This window comes from Paroedura picta, chromosome 4, assembly GCF_049243985.1.
Source record: "Paroedura picta isolate Pp20150507F chromosome 4, Ppicta_v3.0, whole genome shotgun sequence".
NCBI classification, from domain to species: domain Eukaryota; kingdom Metazoa; phylum Chordata; class Lepidosauria; order Squamata; family Gekkonidae; genus Paroedura; species Paroedura picta.
The window spans coordinates 12,024,230-12,038,957 of record NC_135372.1 but is presented as its reverse complement, the minus strand read 5'-3'; the positions used below and the strand labels follow the sequence as shown (position 1 = coordinate 12,038,957).

The 14,728-nt window shown below is 46.7% G+C and overlaps 1 protein-coding gene and 1 long non-coding RNA gene across 3 annotated transcripts in view; both read left to right on the top strand.

Annotated features, from left to right (window-relative positions):
- The first annotated feature begins 2,166 nt into the window (after nucleotides 1–2,166).
- BSG (basigin (Ok blood group)) overlaps nucleotides 2,167–14,728 on the top strand; it is a 38,207-nt gene continuing 25,645 nt past the window's right edge. Inside the window, exon 1 of one of the 2 annotated variants that reach the window (XM_077331933.1) lies at nucleotides 2,167–2,307. In XM_077331933.1, the coding sequence (XP_077188048.1) occupies nucleotides 2,238–2,307 (70 nt within the window). In that variant the 5' untranslated portion in view covers nucleotides 2,167–2,237. The remainder of the gene's footprint in view (nucleotides 2,308–14,728) is intronic. The other variant, XM_077331932.1, reaches the window with a different exon arrangement.
- LOC143834953 (uncharacterized) lies at nucleotides 2,489–8,028 on the top strand. Its single transcript, XR_013229937.1, has 2 exons — nucleotides 2,489–4,836; nucleotides 4,968–8,028. It is a non-coding gene; the product is annotated as an uncharacterized LOC143834953 (long non-coding RNA).

Here is a 14,728-nt window from a genome sequence, read left to right as displayed (position 1 = left end):
CCCATAATTTAGGGTCGAAGCCTCTGCCTGGACTGCTGGCTTTTTTCCTCAAGTCCAGAGGTCTCCTTGATGATGATGTCATCCCTTCAGTCATGTCTGACCCTCGTCAATTCTATAGGAAAGTGTTCACCATGCGCCCCTATCTCTGACTGCTTCTTTTAGTTGGCTCATAGTCATCCCTGCATCGGCTTTGATCGTGTCAAGCTAGCAGATCCTTTGGCGACCACGTTTCCTTTTGCCGCTGATCATGCCAAGCATTAATGATTTTTCTAGCGAGTTTGATTGCATGATGTATCCAAAGTAAGTGAGCGTTAGCCGTAATATCTTCCCTTCTAATGACATACTGTATATACTCTCATATAAGCCGAGGCACCTAATTTCACACCAAAATGCTGGAAAACGTATTGACTTGCATATAAGCCGAGGGTGGTGTTTGGATAGTGTCTTTTTCTCCTTTCCTCCCCTCTCCCCTGTTTTGGGCAGGATTTTTTCCCTTCTTGCCTTCCTCCTCCCTCTTTCCCTCTGAACTGTCTTGCCTTTTGATATCCGATCCTGTGCTGCTTCCCTTCTTCTTAGCTCCGTGTTCTGTTCTCTCCACTTTCCATGCCTTCCTCTAGGGGTGTTTCCTCCTTCTGCTCTCTGTTCAGAGAGCTTCAGAGCTTCCTGCAGCTTCCTGCACATGCTGGCCTCCTGCTAGCCTTGTTAAGGCAGGGAGAGGGGGAGGCCGGAAACTATTTTTTACCTCCGGAGCTTGCTGCGTCTCTCCTTTGTCCCTGCTTCTGCTCTTCAGGCAAGTAGACTTGTCTCCCACCTAAGTATACTTGTCTCCTCTCTAAAACTCTTGTTAACTTTGGCTGTCCATGGTATTCGCAGCATTCGGCTCCAACACCATAATTCAAATCCATCTATCCTTCTCCTGTCTTCCTTCTTCAGGGTCCAGCTTTCGCATCCATAGCTTGTTATGGGGAAGACAACGGCGTTGACTAGCCAGCACTTTGTATTAAGCCTGATATCCTTCCTTTTCCATATTCGGTTCATGCCTAACATTGCATTCCGGCCCAGTGTTATTCACCGTTTGATTTCATGCCTGCATCCATCACTTTGGGTGATCTTGGAGTCAAGAAAGATGAAATCATCAATACATTCAATGTTCTCGTTGCCAATCATGACTTTGGTGCTACTGCCAGTAGTTATAATCTTGGTCTTTTTGATATTTAGGTATAGTCTCATCTTTTCACTTTCTTCTTTTGGTCCCTTTATCAGGGTCTTCAGATCATGCTCCGATTCAGCAAGGAGTGTGTTGTATTATCTGCATAGCAGAGAGTATTGATGTTACGACCTCCAATTTTGACTCCAATCGTAGATTCTTCCACCAAAAGCTTCCGCATAATTACCCCTGCATAAAGGTTAAAAAGAAAGGGTAGAATCATAGAATCATAGAGTTGGAAGGGGCCATACAGGCCATCTAGTCCAACCCCCTGCTCTACGCAGGATCAGCCCTAAGCATCCTAAAGGGTGATAAGATACACCCTTGTCTCACTCCTTGGCTGAACTTGAACCAATCAGTGTCATATATCTCCACCGGGAGATCTCCAGCAGGAGGGTGGCAACCCAAAGCTATTCCTTCCCGCAGCCTCCTCTTCCAGAGGTCATTCCGGCGCCCCTCAAGGTCACGTCGCCTCGCCGTGGTTGGCCGTGCTGGTTAGCTGGGCGTGGCCGGAGAGAGGGAGGTGGGGTTGAGCGGCCCATGATTGGCCCGCGCTGTTGCCAATTCGGGAAAGCCGCTCTTTGGTGGGCGGACTCGGGAGAATTCTGGCCCCTGATTGGTTAAAGATGTTCACCCGGCGGACGTGACCAACCGGCACATCTCAGTAGGGAACGACGCGGGTCTTCCGGATCTTCCCTCGGCCCCCCCCCCCCGCCTCTCTTGTTTTCCCTTTCACAACTACTGCGAGGCGGGGCGCCACGGACGCCTCCCCTCTCCGATTGGACAGGCCCTTTGTCATTCAGAGCTCGCGATGCCCACTGCGGCGATTCCCTCCGCGAGGTACCGGATTGGGCCAACCGCCCGTCTTTGGCATCCTCTTCCGCCAATCGCCGTGCTGGGCCATCCCCCCCGCGTCCGCTGATTGGCCGGCCGCCGGCCCCGCCTTCCGCGTCCGCGTGCCGCTCGCCCTTCCCCCAGTAGCCCCGGCGCCTGAGGGAGATCGGGCGTTGCGGCGGACCGAGGAGCCGAGATGGCCGTGAGTGAGGTCGTGGTGGCGCTGGGCGCCTTCCTCTGCGTCGCCCGCGGGGCTGCCGGGGCAGGTGAGGCAAGCGGGCGGGGAGGGGGAGGGGGCGGGTGGGGCTTGTCCTGCCTTCCAGCTCGCAGCTGCCCCTCCCGACCGGCCCACCTCGCAGGGCTGTCGTGCGCTACTCCGGGAGCTGGAGGCTCGCTGCGCCCCACCTCGGGGGAGGGAGATTCTAGCATCAGTCTAAGCACGGGGGGGGGGGGAAGCCTTCCATGTGCGGGCGGAGTAGGGGGAGGTGGGGGGAGAGTTGGTTAACCTAACCTGCAAGAGAGAAAAAGCCTGCAGGGTCGTGCTTGCATAAGCAGAGCTCCCCTCCCTGCCTGGAAAACCTCTATCCCAGGAGTAGTCAACCTGTTGTCCGCCAGATGTCAATGGACTACAATTCCCATGAGCCCCTGCCAGCAGTTGCTGGCAGGGGCTCATGGGAATTGTAGTCCACGGACATCTGGAGGACAACAGGTTGACTACCCCTGCTCTATCCCAAGCAACTCCCTCTTTCTCTGAAGGACCTAAGCTGGGGGTGGGTGGAGGTCCTTGCACCCCACTTCCTTTGTGCGATGGACCCCCGGCCACCTTGGGGAGATAGGTGGAGAAACCAGCTTTCCTGCCCCTGGACCAGGACTGTGGTGCCCTCAGTCCCCCCCCCCCCCCGGCAATCCATGAGTCCAAAAGGTTTGCATGCCCATTGTAGGAGACAAAGAAAAGAGGGGTGGGTGGGGGGTTGAGCTCTGCTCACTGCTCCCGTTGGTGGCTTCCCCCAGCCATTGCAGGGCTTGGGAGCATTTCACTGCCATGGTTCACACTGGCCCTAGTTTCGTGGCCCTAGTTCTCAAGCAGGACCTCAGGTTATACTGTTCCAGGGCTTTTGATGATTGATGCTTTTGATACAAAAGGGAGGGAGGGGACTAGCTTTTTAGGAGCTGATGCTAAAACTATGTTAGAGCAATCGAAAATTTGATAGAGGATGTCATCTTTCTTGAATTATGTATATTTCCTTGTCTCTCTTTTCTTATGTGTATAGCTCTGTAATGACAGATACAGGTCCCTACAAAAAAAAAAAAAAAAAAAACCTTCCTACTAGAAGACCAGAAATCCTTTCTTTCCTGCCTGCCCCAGTTTTGAGCAAGGCTGTTGGTCAGTTAACAATTAACACAGTCTTTAGCCAATTACGTGAGAACCTTCACAATCCTTCCATTCTGAATGCTTCTATTACACAATATACAGAAACAAACGTTGGCTGGATCATTGGAAAGAGATGCGGGGTTTCATTCCCTGTGGCAGGCTATGTGGGCAGACTTTGAGAGCAATGGGAGCCATTTGGGTGACTAAAAGAAGGAAGAGTTAACTGCTTTGTTTCTTAAGTGCCAAAGGCTGCTAGGAATAGGAAGACAATGAGGGATGGAGAAAAGGAGTTTCCCAGCTCCACTGAGGGGTGATATTTGAGAAAGTCCGCATTGCCACTGCTGCAGAAAACACTGTTTGCCTGGGTAATAAATTTGTGCCCCCTTCCAGGAAGTTTGGAGTGGTGCACATGGTCTCCCTCCTAATTTCATCTTCATAGCAACTCTGAAGTCAGTTAGGCTGAGAGAGAGAGAGGTTCAAGGTCAACCACTGAGCTTCACTGCTGAATTACAATTTGAAGTCAGATTACAGTTCAACACTCTGACCATTTGTGCTCTAGTTGTCAAAGCAGGACATAGGAATGTAGCTGGGGCAAAGGGGGATCTGGCAGAAGGTGAGCACAGGAGGCCTGAAGGGGCCACTGCTTGCCCCCACATCCTTTGAGATAAAGGTGTGGGGTGCATGGGGGCAGATTGTAAATAGAGCAGTGGTTGGGTCTCCCCTGACCCAGATTTTGAGGGGGAGGAGATTGGATCAGGTACAAGATTGGGGAAGAGATAAGAACTCAGGCTGGAAGTGGAAGAATGATAGAGGAAAGTAGTGGGAAGGAGATTTAAGTTAAAAGTAGGAAGTTCTGAGATAGGAATATTAATGCATTGAGTGTATTGAGCTGAGGGAAAGGTCAGCTGGGAAGAGAACTAAGGAAGAGGCTCCCTGGTGTTGGAGCTTCCACCAAACAGCCCCTCTGGAGATAGTGGAGATGGGGGTGGCTGAGGAAGGGAGGTTTGTAGCTTGGCAAGTGGCTGTGAAGGACCCTTATTGCAGAAAGGCTTGGTTAGGTTAGCACACAGACTGGGAACAGAGGCCTCCTCCAGTCTTGAGCGAGGCTGTGCAAAGGTGTGTTGGGAGCTGCCAGTTCCTCAGAACGTGGAGCCTTCCCGGATGTTCAGAGAGGCTTCCAGAAAAATTGATTGGGGTTTGCTGATCAGGCATGCTGAGCTCTGAGGTGAGGGATTCTACTCCTTAAAGAGTTGGGGGCTTTTGTGAGGCCCATCACTCCCCGTAACATGGGGGAAAGCATGGAGTGTAGAGGAAATCATTGGGACACTTCTTCAATTCTTTCAGAGTTTGGTGGGTGTGTAGGCTGAGGGCATTTGTGGGAGGAAGATGTTCAGGAACAGCCCTCTCTTGAGAGTCACAAAGAGTCCTCAGTAGTTAAAACAGGGGTAGTCAAACTGCGGCCCTCCAGATGTCCATGGACTACAATTCCCAGGAGCCCCTGCCAGCAAACGCTGGCAGGGGCTCCTGGGAATTGTAGTCCATGGACATCTGGAGGGCCACAGTTTTGACTACCCCTAAGTTAAAAGAATGTATCACTGATCCCTGTTAGGAAGTGTGTTAAAGTGAGTACCTAGTGTGCATTTCTCACAGGGCTCTGCACTTCCTTCAAAATAATATTGTTTTTCTATCTATCCATTGTCTTCTCAAGGGGCAGTGAGGTTTTTTGCTGGTGGAAACTCTTACTTTAAAGGCTTCACTTTCTATTTTTATTGAAAAGTATCTTGAGCCTGTGCCTTCCTCCTCTCCACCTCGCTGGCCAGTTACTGCTTCCAAAGGGTAAAATAGCCTATGTTTTTGCTAAGTAGTGGGTTGAAGTCTTTCATTATTATTATTAGTTTGCATCAAACTTTAGCAGCTGTTATAAGGAGCTAGGTCTTCATTCTCTAAAGCAGGAGTTGACAACTTTTTGACTGGGGAAATCACATAGGGAGCAATCTTAGTATATGAGGGTGAGGAGAGACCAAGGTGACTTATCCAGGTGCATTGAGAGCTAGCTGAGCCCACATGCCACTGCCAGAATTTCAGGACTCACCTGGCAGCCATACATCAATGGGCATAAGTCATGTCTCTTGCCTCCTCCTATGCTGCCACCCCCCCCCCCAGAGCCAACGCAAACTCCTGATGCTTATTGCTGTTACTTCAGTGGTGAACCAGCCTTAAGCCCCGAGCCATATGGTCTCATGTGCTAATGTTCACATTTGCCAGAGGTTCCCTGCTCTCAGGCCCTTTTGGCACTTGCACAATATGGTAGACTCTCAGCAGAAGACGGCTGCCCAGCTGTATCTTTTTCTAGGCCCACATGCTACACTAGTCAGATGGATTAAGTAGCATAGCCCTGCATTCATAGTGACCTAACTCGTGACACTTCAGTTGGTTCAGGAGAGAAATGCAGCAAGTGATTACTGGCAAAGCCCCAGACAAATAAAAACACGGAGCATTGGTTTTTTTCAGGATTTTATGGTAGCTGTGTATTTAGGCTGCCTGTCTTCTCCAAGCTTAAAATATAAAGTTAGCATCTGGTTCAAAGTTTAGGTCTGGCACTGCATGTATAGTGTTGTCATGTTTTGTTAATCATGAACTAACCTGGCCTCCCTTTCTCTCCCACCACCTCCTCATCTTTCTAATTTTGACAGGCTGGAAATGTTTCTATCAGTGCTGGAAATCTGTATTTCATTTACCATTTTTACCTTTTAATATTGTTATATAGTGTGTTATTCTAGTGTTTGTATTGGTTTATTACCTAATTTATAATATTGTTTTGAATTTTGCTGTTAACCACCCTGAGCTGATGACCTGTGTGGGGCAGTGTATAAATTGAGTTATAAATAAAATAAATGTCCTTCTCCAGTTCTCTGCTCAGTCAGAGTCCCCCAATTCAGGCATGAACATGCATTCCAAAGGAGTTGGGAGTGAGGAAGAATCTTTCATTTTTAAAAAGATGATTTCCCATCGTCTCTTCGTTGGACTCAAGAAGATAACAGGCCAGCCTTGCAAAAAAGTTGACAGCACTATTAGCCTGGCTGCCCAGACCTACATTTACACATTTGTGGCCTATGGGAGGCAGAGCACACATTCCCCTCCCCTGGAATTTTATTACCTGAAAATATTCTCATTGACCACGGCACCCAGGCCAAGCTGACTGCTAATTAATTATCAATTATTAGTATGTATATCCAGTTTAAAAAGTTGAGAGAGCTTATATAAAAATATTTCTGCTGATCCCGTAATAGCTTTGTTTACAGAGCTAGAGACTGGTGTTTTTCCTCCCAACTTCCATCTTGGTGGATGCTTTTGTGTTTGAACTACCGATTTGTGATTCTGTGCTTTTTTTTTTCAGTATAGCACTTTAATACCCAATTTGCTTCTCAAAATTCAGGATATGCTACTGTAATCTTGTATTTAATCCGCTTGTATTCAATCAGTTTGTTTCTAAAGATTTTGTTTCTATGAGAAGCTTAAGAGTGTGTCTTATTTTGGCAACTCTGCCTTATTTCTCCCCCCCCCCTTTGCTGGCACCTTCAAAAGTTTATTCTCCAGCAGGTACCTTGGTGTCCCTCAGTGCAGTTGTTGCCTGACATTTTTAGGCTTCTTTGTCGAATATATGTGAAACTTTAAAGGCTGAAGGTGGGTCGCTGTGTTGGTCTGAAGCAATAGAACAAGGTTTGAGTCCAGTAGCAGCTTGAGACCAACAAGTTTAATTTTGGGTATAAGCTTTTGTGTGCACATACCCAGCTTCTACCCAGGATTAAAGTTTGTTGGTCTTAAAGGTGCCACTGGATTCAAACTTTGTTTTAAAGGCTGTAGTTTGCTTAAACATTTAATGCATGCTGAGTGGAAACTGAAGGAACAGCCTTGCCTATGCATGGCATTACGTTTTGTAAACTTTCATGGTTCAACAAGACCCCCTTCCCCCCTTCCTGGTTCTTGTACATTGCCTCCATATTGCAGAACGTCAAAGAGACTAGCTGTTCAGCTTGGTAATTTCATTACAGGTGCTGACCTCTGCATGCAAACCAGGAGATTAATGTTCGTCAGCCCAATCTTTGAGCAGATCATTAGCTTAGCTTAGCTCTGAGAATGTACACATGACACAGCTTTATCGCTACCCTCCAGCATTTATTGAGACCAAACATGGAAAGACTGGAGTTGCGTAATGGAAACGGAGCAGCTTTCTATTGATATACCAAATATTTTGGAGATTCTTTCTGTGTAATTCTTAATAATAGATTCATGTTGATTTAAACCATTCAGAGATCCGTTATCAGCCAAGCACTGGTTTGAATCAGGCTTAGAAGTATATCTGAATATCTGAGGCTGCTCATCTATTAGGCAGTTTGACCCAACAATGTTTCCCCAGAGCTTCAAGCAGAGGTCTTCTCCAGTTTTAATATATGAGATATTTAGCTGGAGATGGGATCTTTGGCATGCAAGTCATATGTTCCACCACTGGGCAGACCCCCCCCCCCCCGGTGCTAAATCTTTTATAATCCCCTGTTGGTCGTGTATCTGGAATTAAATTTTGCCTGTGACATCTCAGCCAGTTGTGTTCCTGGAAGACAAAATACATTGAAGTTCAAGCAAACTTCCCTAGGAAATTAGCACCCACCAATCCCACTGTCATCCACAGATTTTATTTATTTTATTTATTTATTTTTTAGATTTATATACCGCCCTCCCCGAAGGTTCAGGGGAGTGCCAGCCAAGCGGGTTATATCAGTAAGGAAAGAGGTGTTGTCCTTGATTATTACCCAGGACTGTTTCTGCCATGAGGCACAATGGTGCCTCGGGTGGCAGATTCTGGGTGCCATTAAACAGATGCAAATTGTCAGTTATTGATTTTATTCCTGCTATTATTAAACAGAGAAGCATTGTGGCACAGTGGTTAAGAGTGCTCGAATCTAATCTGGAGAGCCGGGGTTGATTCCCCACTGGGTGACATTGGCCAGTCCCAGTTCTCTCAGGGCTTTGTCAGCCCCACCAACCTCATCAGGTGCCAGTTGGGAGAGGAAGGGAAGGTTTGAGACTTCTTAAAATTCAGAAACGCAGGATATCAAACCAAAGTTAGTCTTTGCCTACAGAAGAGCCTTTTGGTAACAATATTAGAATCTCCACCTGGGGGGGACCCTCCAAAACGTAATTCCATCTTGGTCCAGTTTTCTCCCCAGTTTTAATGTCTTCTGGATGCTGACTTGGCCCTGCAGTGCCAGGAGCAAGAGATGTCTGGTTTCCTGAGCCCTTCAGTATATTGACATATGAAGGAGTGGTCTAGAAGGGTGGTCTAGAAGGTCTAGAGTGGTCTAGAAGGTCAAGGCTTAAGTAGGAAGTTGACTGGGATCTATCACTGAAGTTCACCGAAGGAAGACAGTATATAAAGACGTTTCAACTGGATTGTTCATTAACTTCCCATTGCTATACTAGAAGTTATCTGAAGATGGGAAGAGAGGAATGTGATGGAGGAGATATTCTTCATGGTAACTGGGTGGTGGTGGGGGGATAAAGTCAATGTTTTACATGTATTTAAAAAATGACACTCTGCCTCAATCAGCTGGTTAAATCAGTTGGTTAAATCTGCCTTATGCTGTCTCAGCTCCTCCTTTCATATCAAAGTAGGAATTGTCTGTTGTTAGCTTAAGGTGACTTGACCTTGGATCCAGCGAATAGATCATGTGTTCTCCCTTCGGGGGCCGAGTATGAGCTGACTGTAAAGCCTATCTGCCCCTCATCCTGTTTGTTGATATAGCTTGTTTTTTCGACCCTTTTTCAGGGATTGACAAAAATCAAGCAAGCTTCCATTTGCTGGCTGACATGGCCAGCATACGCACCAGCAAAAGGACATCCTATGTAGAGCTGGACATCCAGTCCTTGCTCCTGGTTGGCTTTCACTTGTGGACATGATTAGAAGTCTTACATTTAGCTTGCCTCCTGTTTCAAGCTATCTTGTTTGCAAAACAGGACTACTATTTTAAGCCTCCAAAATCTGTTGGGAGCTGTAAATGTCATTAAATTGACCTTGAATGGGATGGCCCCTTTTAGCTTATTGAATTTAGTAAAATTCATTGACCTTGCAAACAAAGTTTTCTTTTTGAATTTACAACAGCCCTATGAAGTTAAAATGTGGCAGGAACTACTCCAAATGCAAATAGCCTTTGTGACCCAAGTGCCGGGCAAAAGCATACGCCTGTGAAGCCAGCTTGGTGTAGTTGTTAAAACTGGTAGCCTCTAATCTGGCAAATCAGGCTTGATTCCTCTCTCTTTCACATGCAGTCAGCTGGTTGACCTTGGGCTATTTACAATCCGGATAGAGCTGCTTTCACAGAGCAGTTCTTTCAGAGCTCTCAGCCCCACCTTCCTCACAAGGTGCCTGCTGGGGGGACAGGAAGGGAAGACTGCTTTGAGACACCTTCAGGTAGTGAAATGTGGTGCTGTAAAAACCAGTTATTCTTCAAGAGCTTGGTGTGCCAGAAGACACAGGTGGTGGGTGGGGATTGACAGTTGTACTTGGCCAGACACACTGGGAGTAAAGCGAGCCGCAGCGTGCTGCCAGGGTGACCCCCGACCAAGCTCACAGCTGTCAAGAAGGCTTTGACATGCCTAATCTGTCCATGTTGCCTTCTCTCACACTGCTGGGACCCTGGTTGCTTACACAGCTCTGGACAGGAATACTGTGCTTGCTCTCTCTGGTAGGTAAAGGGGAGCTTCAGAGGCTAGAAGAAAAGCAAGGTATATAAAAATCAACTCTTCTAGAAAAAATATTTCGAACTTGTCCATACCCTGACACCTAACAGTGCTTAAATGGTTCCATTGTTTCAAATGTGAATCTTAGAAAGCACAGCTGGCTTCACAAACGCAGTTGCATAATGGAAGTATTTTGTAGGAAAATATGCAATAGCCCAAAAAGTGAGTACACTGATGCCATACAAATATGTACAGACTTCTTGGTTCCAGCTAAATCCCCACCATCAGGTTCCAGCTAAATAAACCATCAGGTAGCAACAAGTGCATGGAATGACCTTAAAGGGAGGCTTTAAATGGCAGTAATAATTCTAAAACAGGAGAATATGGGGCATTCAGGCACTTTAATTCAGTTGTGCATTACAAGAAGGACCCATGTGCTGTGAAGTACTTGGAATAAACACACTCTAGCATCAGTTTTTCTTCCTGACAATCCTACTCAAGATGGAGGTTGAGAGGAGACATGATCGCCCTCTTTAAGTATTTGAAAGGTTGTCACTTGGAGGAGGGCAGTATGCTGTTTCCGTTGGCTGCAGAGGAAAGGATGCGCAGTAATGGGTTTAAACTACAAGTACAACGATATAGGCTAAATATCAGGAAAACATTTTTCACAGTCAGAGTAGTTCAGCAGCGGAATAGGCTGCCTAAGGAGGTGGGGAGCTCCCCCTCACTGGCAGTCTTCAAGCAAAGGTTGGATACACACTTTTCTTGGATGCTTTAGGATGCTTTGGGCTGATCCTGCGTAGAGCAGGGGGTTGGACTAGATGGCCTGAATGGCCCCTTCCAACTCTATGATTCTATGGAGCTGGCTTGATCACTGAGCAACGGTTAGGCTTGCCTAGGAAAGGTGAGGCATAAACAAGATAATTCCTATTTATAAATTAGATAATTCATCTTTATGATGATTCAGGTGGGTCTTGAAGCAGCAGTCCAGGGACACCTTTAAAGCCAACAAAGTTTTAAGCTTCCGTGTTCATGCAGATATCTGGGTCCCATTGGACTCAAACTTACTAAGGAGTCCTCTGTTCAAGAGCCTGGTGAATTCGGGAGTGATGCAGCCACTACATTTCCAGTTTTGTACCAGAGAAGAGAAGTTGTGACTGTGAAACTGTTTCTGTCCAAGACATCTACTTTTCTTCTCTCTACATCATTTGCTTTTTCATTTCATGTCATGCTTCTTATCCTTTTAGTGGCAAAAATAGACACACATTAAATATAGGGTGCTGCAATTCTTAGTTCTTTCTAGTATTGTTAATCTTTGTAATTTTGCTTTAAGAAAAATAAGTTGGCTGTATTTTTAAATATGCTAAGTAGATTATTCTTATATGCTAAGTTATAAAGGATGAATCTTATGACATTAAAGCTATAAAACAGGTTTGATTGGCAAATTAGTATTGCATTAGTACAGCTTTCTTCCACATTTTCTGGGAATGTTACCTCTCTACTTGGGTAATAACTTCTTGAAATGTATTTCTCAAATTCCCACCTCCTGCTCAGAATTGAATCTACCTGTGGAAGGAATGAAATGATACCCACATTTTTATGCCATCCCAGGGTTTTATAATTGCTTTGGAAATTGTGTAGTTGAAAGAAATGTTATTCTGCTTTTCTGGTTCATCCAAAAAGGATTGTTACAAGCCAAATGGAGGTAGATGACTAATGCTTTAGTTTGCTGGCCATCTAAGTGTGAAATGGTTCTGATTGACCTAGGATGGTCCACTCTCCTAAATTCCATTTAGAAGAGAAGTTTGCCCTTGTACTGTGTATCTCCTCCTTTCCCAGTAGCACGATATTTCTCTACCTTGCAAATGCTCCAGCCTCTGTTCCTTTCTCTACAGTAGGGAAATTCAGGTTGCTCCTTTGAGCATGATCACCTCTGTTCTTGGATAGCCTTGCAGGATTCATATTGATCCATTGTACAGACGCGACTTAGCCAACATGGACGATGCCCAGGCTAAGTAAAATGTCCCAATCTCAGTTTTGTTTTTGACGGTTAGCTCCAGTAACTCACATGGATGTGTGTCTCCATTTGTTTGTTTGTTTGTTTGTTTATTAAACTTGTTTTCCGCCCTATCTCCTGGGACTCATGGTGGATCACATCATGATAAAATCACATATAAAGATAAATCTTCTCTATATAAGCTTTTATAAAATTAAATACAATTAAGAACTGAAAGTGAAAGTTAAGTTATCAGTTTCCTAGCTCTTCCATTTCCTGGGATAGGAGGAGAGGAGCCATACCAGTCCTAATTGACATATAAATTGGGAGCTTCGACAGGGAGGCCAGTGTAATTCAGATGTTGTTTTGGGCCTTAACCATAGGCTTGGCAGAACAGCTCCTTTATACAAGGCCTTTGGAACCATTCAGGAGCTGTCCCATAGGGCTCAGATCTCATTTGGAAGGGTATTCCAGGTTGAGGCCAATCTAATCTCCTTGGGGCTGGGGATCCTGAGTAAATTTTGCTCACTGAATCTTAAAACTTTTTGGAGGACAGACAGGGAGAGGCAGCCCTGCAGGTACAATGGTCCCAGACATGACCAAAAGCTTGAATCCGATTTGATCTCCAATCTGGTACCAGTGCAGCTGGGAAAGCCCAGGTCTTATGTGTCCTCCAGTGAGTTCCATAAAGACTTGTGCAGTCGCATTGTGGGCCAGTTGCGGTTTCTGAAGCATCTTCAAGGCTAGCCTTGCGTAGAGCCTGCTGCAATAAATCAGTCTGGAAGAGACTCTTGCATGGATCACAGTGGCAGCGTCAGAGGTCGATAGAAGATAAAAGTCCAGGCATGCAACATTTGTGGCCTGGGCCTCCAGTAATTGAGCGAGAGGGTGCTGGAGGCTTGTGGGAACAGATTGGCAAGCAGAGAGCTGGCTGAGCCCCACACAATACTGCCCTGTCACTAAGACCAGGCCATGTGCCAGGAGTTACCCAATGTGATCAGCTGACAGCCTGGGCCATGTGAGGGTGAGTAGAGAAGCAGTTTGTTTCCCTCGCACACAGTGCACCTAAGGACGTGCGGGAGCACACTTTTCCTGCCTTGCATTCGTTTCTCATCCAAATGCTTTGTTGCTTGACGTAAAAAGAAAAACACATCAAATGTCATTGTTGCTTGTTTCTGTGTAAGCTTTACAAATTTGTTCCTCATCCACTATTGCTTTTTGAGATTGATTCCAGTGTTCAGTTAAGTAGAAATTTTAAAACACTGCGAGAAATTGCTTGAAGTTAACATTTTGTTGTGACAGCTAAGGTCACCCCATATTTATATGCCAGAAGTTTTGTTAGAGCTTCAAGAAAGAAACTGGTTAGCATTAGATTGTATGGTTACAATAGTTAGAAAATAGGCTCATTATAGATATATACTAGTAATCAAGCCTGCTGTACCTAAATACAGCGGGCGCTAGACCACGGAGCCACCGGCATTCACGCGGAGCGCGGCTGCCGGGGGCTCCGTTTGTCAGGGGCCTCTCGCCGCGTCAGGCCGTTGGGCAGGGTTCCCTTTGTGGGCGCTCCGCACGGCTGCCAGGGGCTCCCTTGCCTTGCTTCGCGCCTCCCTTGCTTCGCACTCCGTGCGGCTCGCAGTTGCTTCCTTCAGCAGGCTGGGAATCGGCCAGGCCAATCGGCAGGCCGATGATCGGTCAGGAGGAAGGGGCCAATCAGGCCCCTTCCTCATCACGGACAAAGCCCTCCTCCTGAGGGCTTAACGAATTATTTAGTCCGTGGTGCCCGCGGCGTCGCAGGCGTGTTAAGGACTAGTATTCAGCGGGTGCTAGCAGCAGCCCCGAAGGCAGCGGGGCGGGGTTGCATCAGACCTGGGGCTGGCGGGCAGCTGCCGGCATACTGTAAGGTGGCAATGGGCCCATTGCGTCCTTGGAGATTACGGGAGCCAGCAACATGGCCTTCTGCATGTGCTGTGGGGGGAGGGGGAAAATGTCAGTGGGCACATCCTTGTAGCTCTTCCTCCTCGGTGCCTGCCACAGGCAGTGCCACTGCCTCGTGGCAGTGCTTGCTGCCGTGGCAGGCTCGCCATCTCCTCATCAGTGCCTGCTACTGGCGGCTTGTCGATGGCGCAGACACGTCTTCGGCAGCACTACTGCAGCCGGTTCCTCCTCACCACTGCTGGGGGGAAGTGGCGGAGCATGGCACATGTAGCAACTTTGGTGGTCTCCCATCCAAGTACAGTCTTGGGCCGACTTTTTAAAAAATGTATTTATTTAGCTGGATTTGTAGATCCAGCCTTTATTAATTTCCAAAAGAGTCCATAGAATACATAAAATAAACAGCATTCAACATGTTACAGAATAATCATACTTAACTAGATAACTATTAAACCTTCCACTCCTTGCCAAACCATCATTGTTCTTGAAATTCTTCCAAGGACTTCCAAACTTTAGGGAGCACAAATCTCGTTGCAGTTGTTGCATGAAAAAACAACAACACTGCAGCTGATCTCGGCAAGGAATCTGGAAACATGCTTAATAACATATAGTTGGGTTTTATGGGAAATTTGACATTCAACATTTCTTC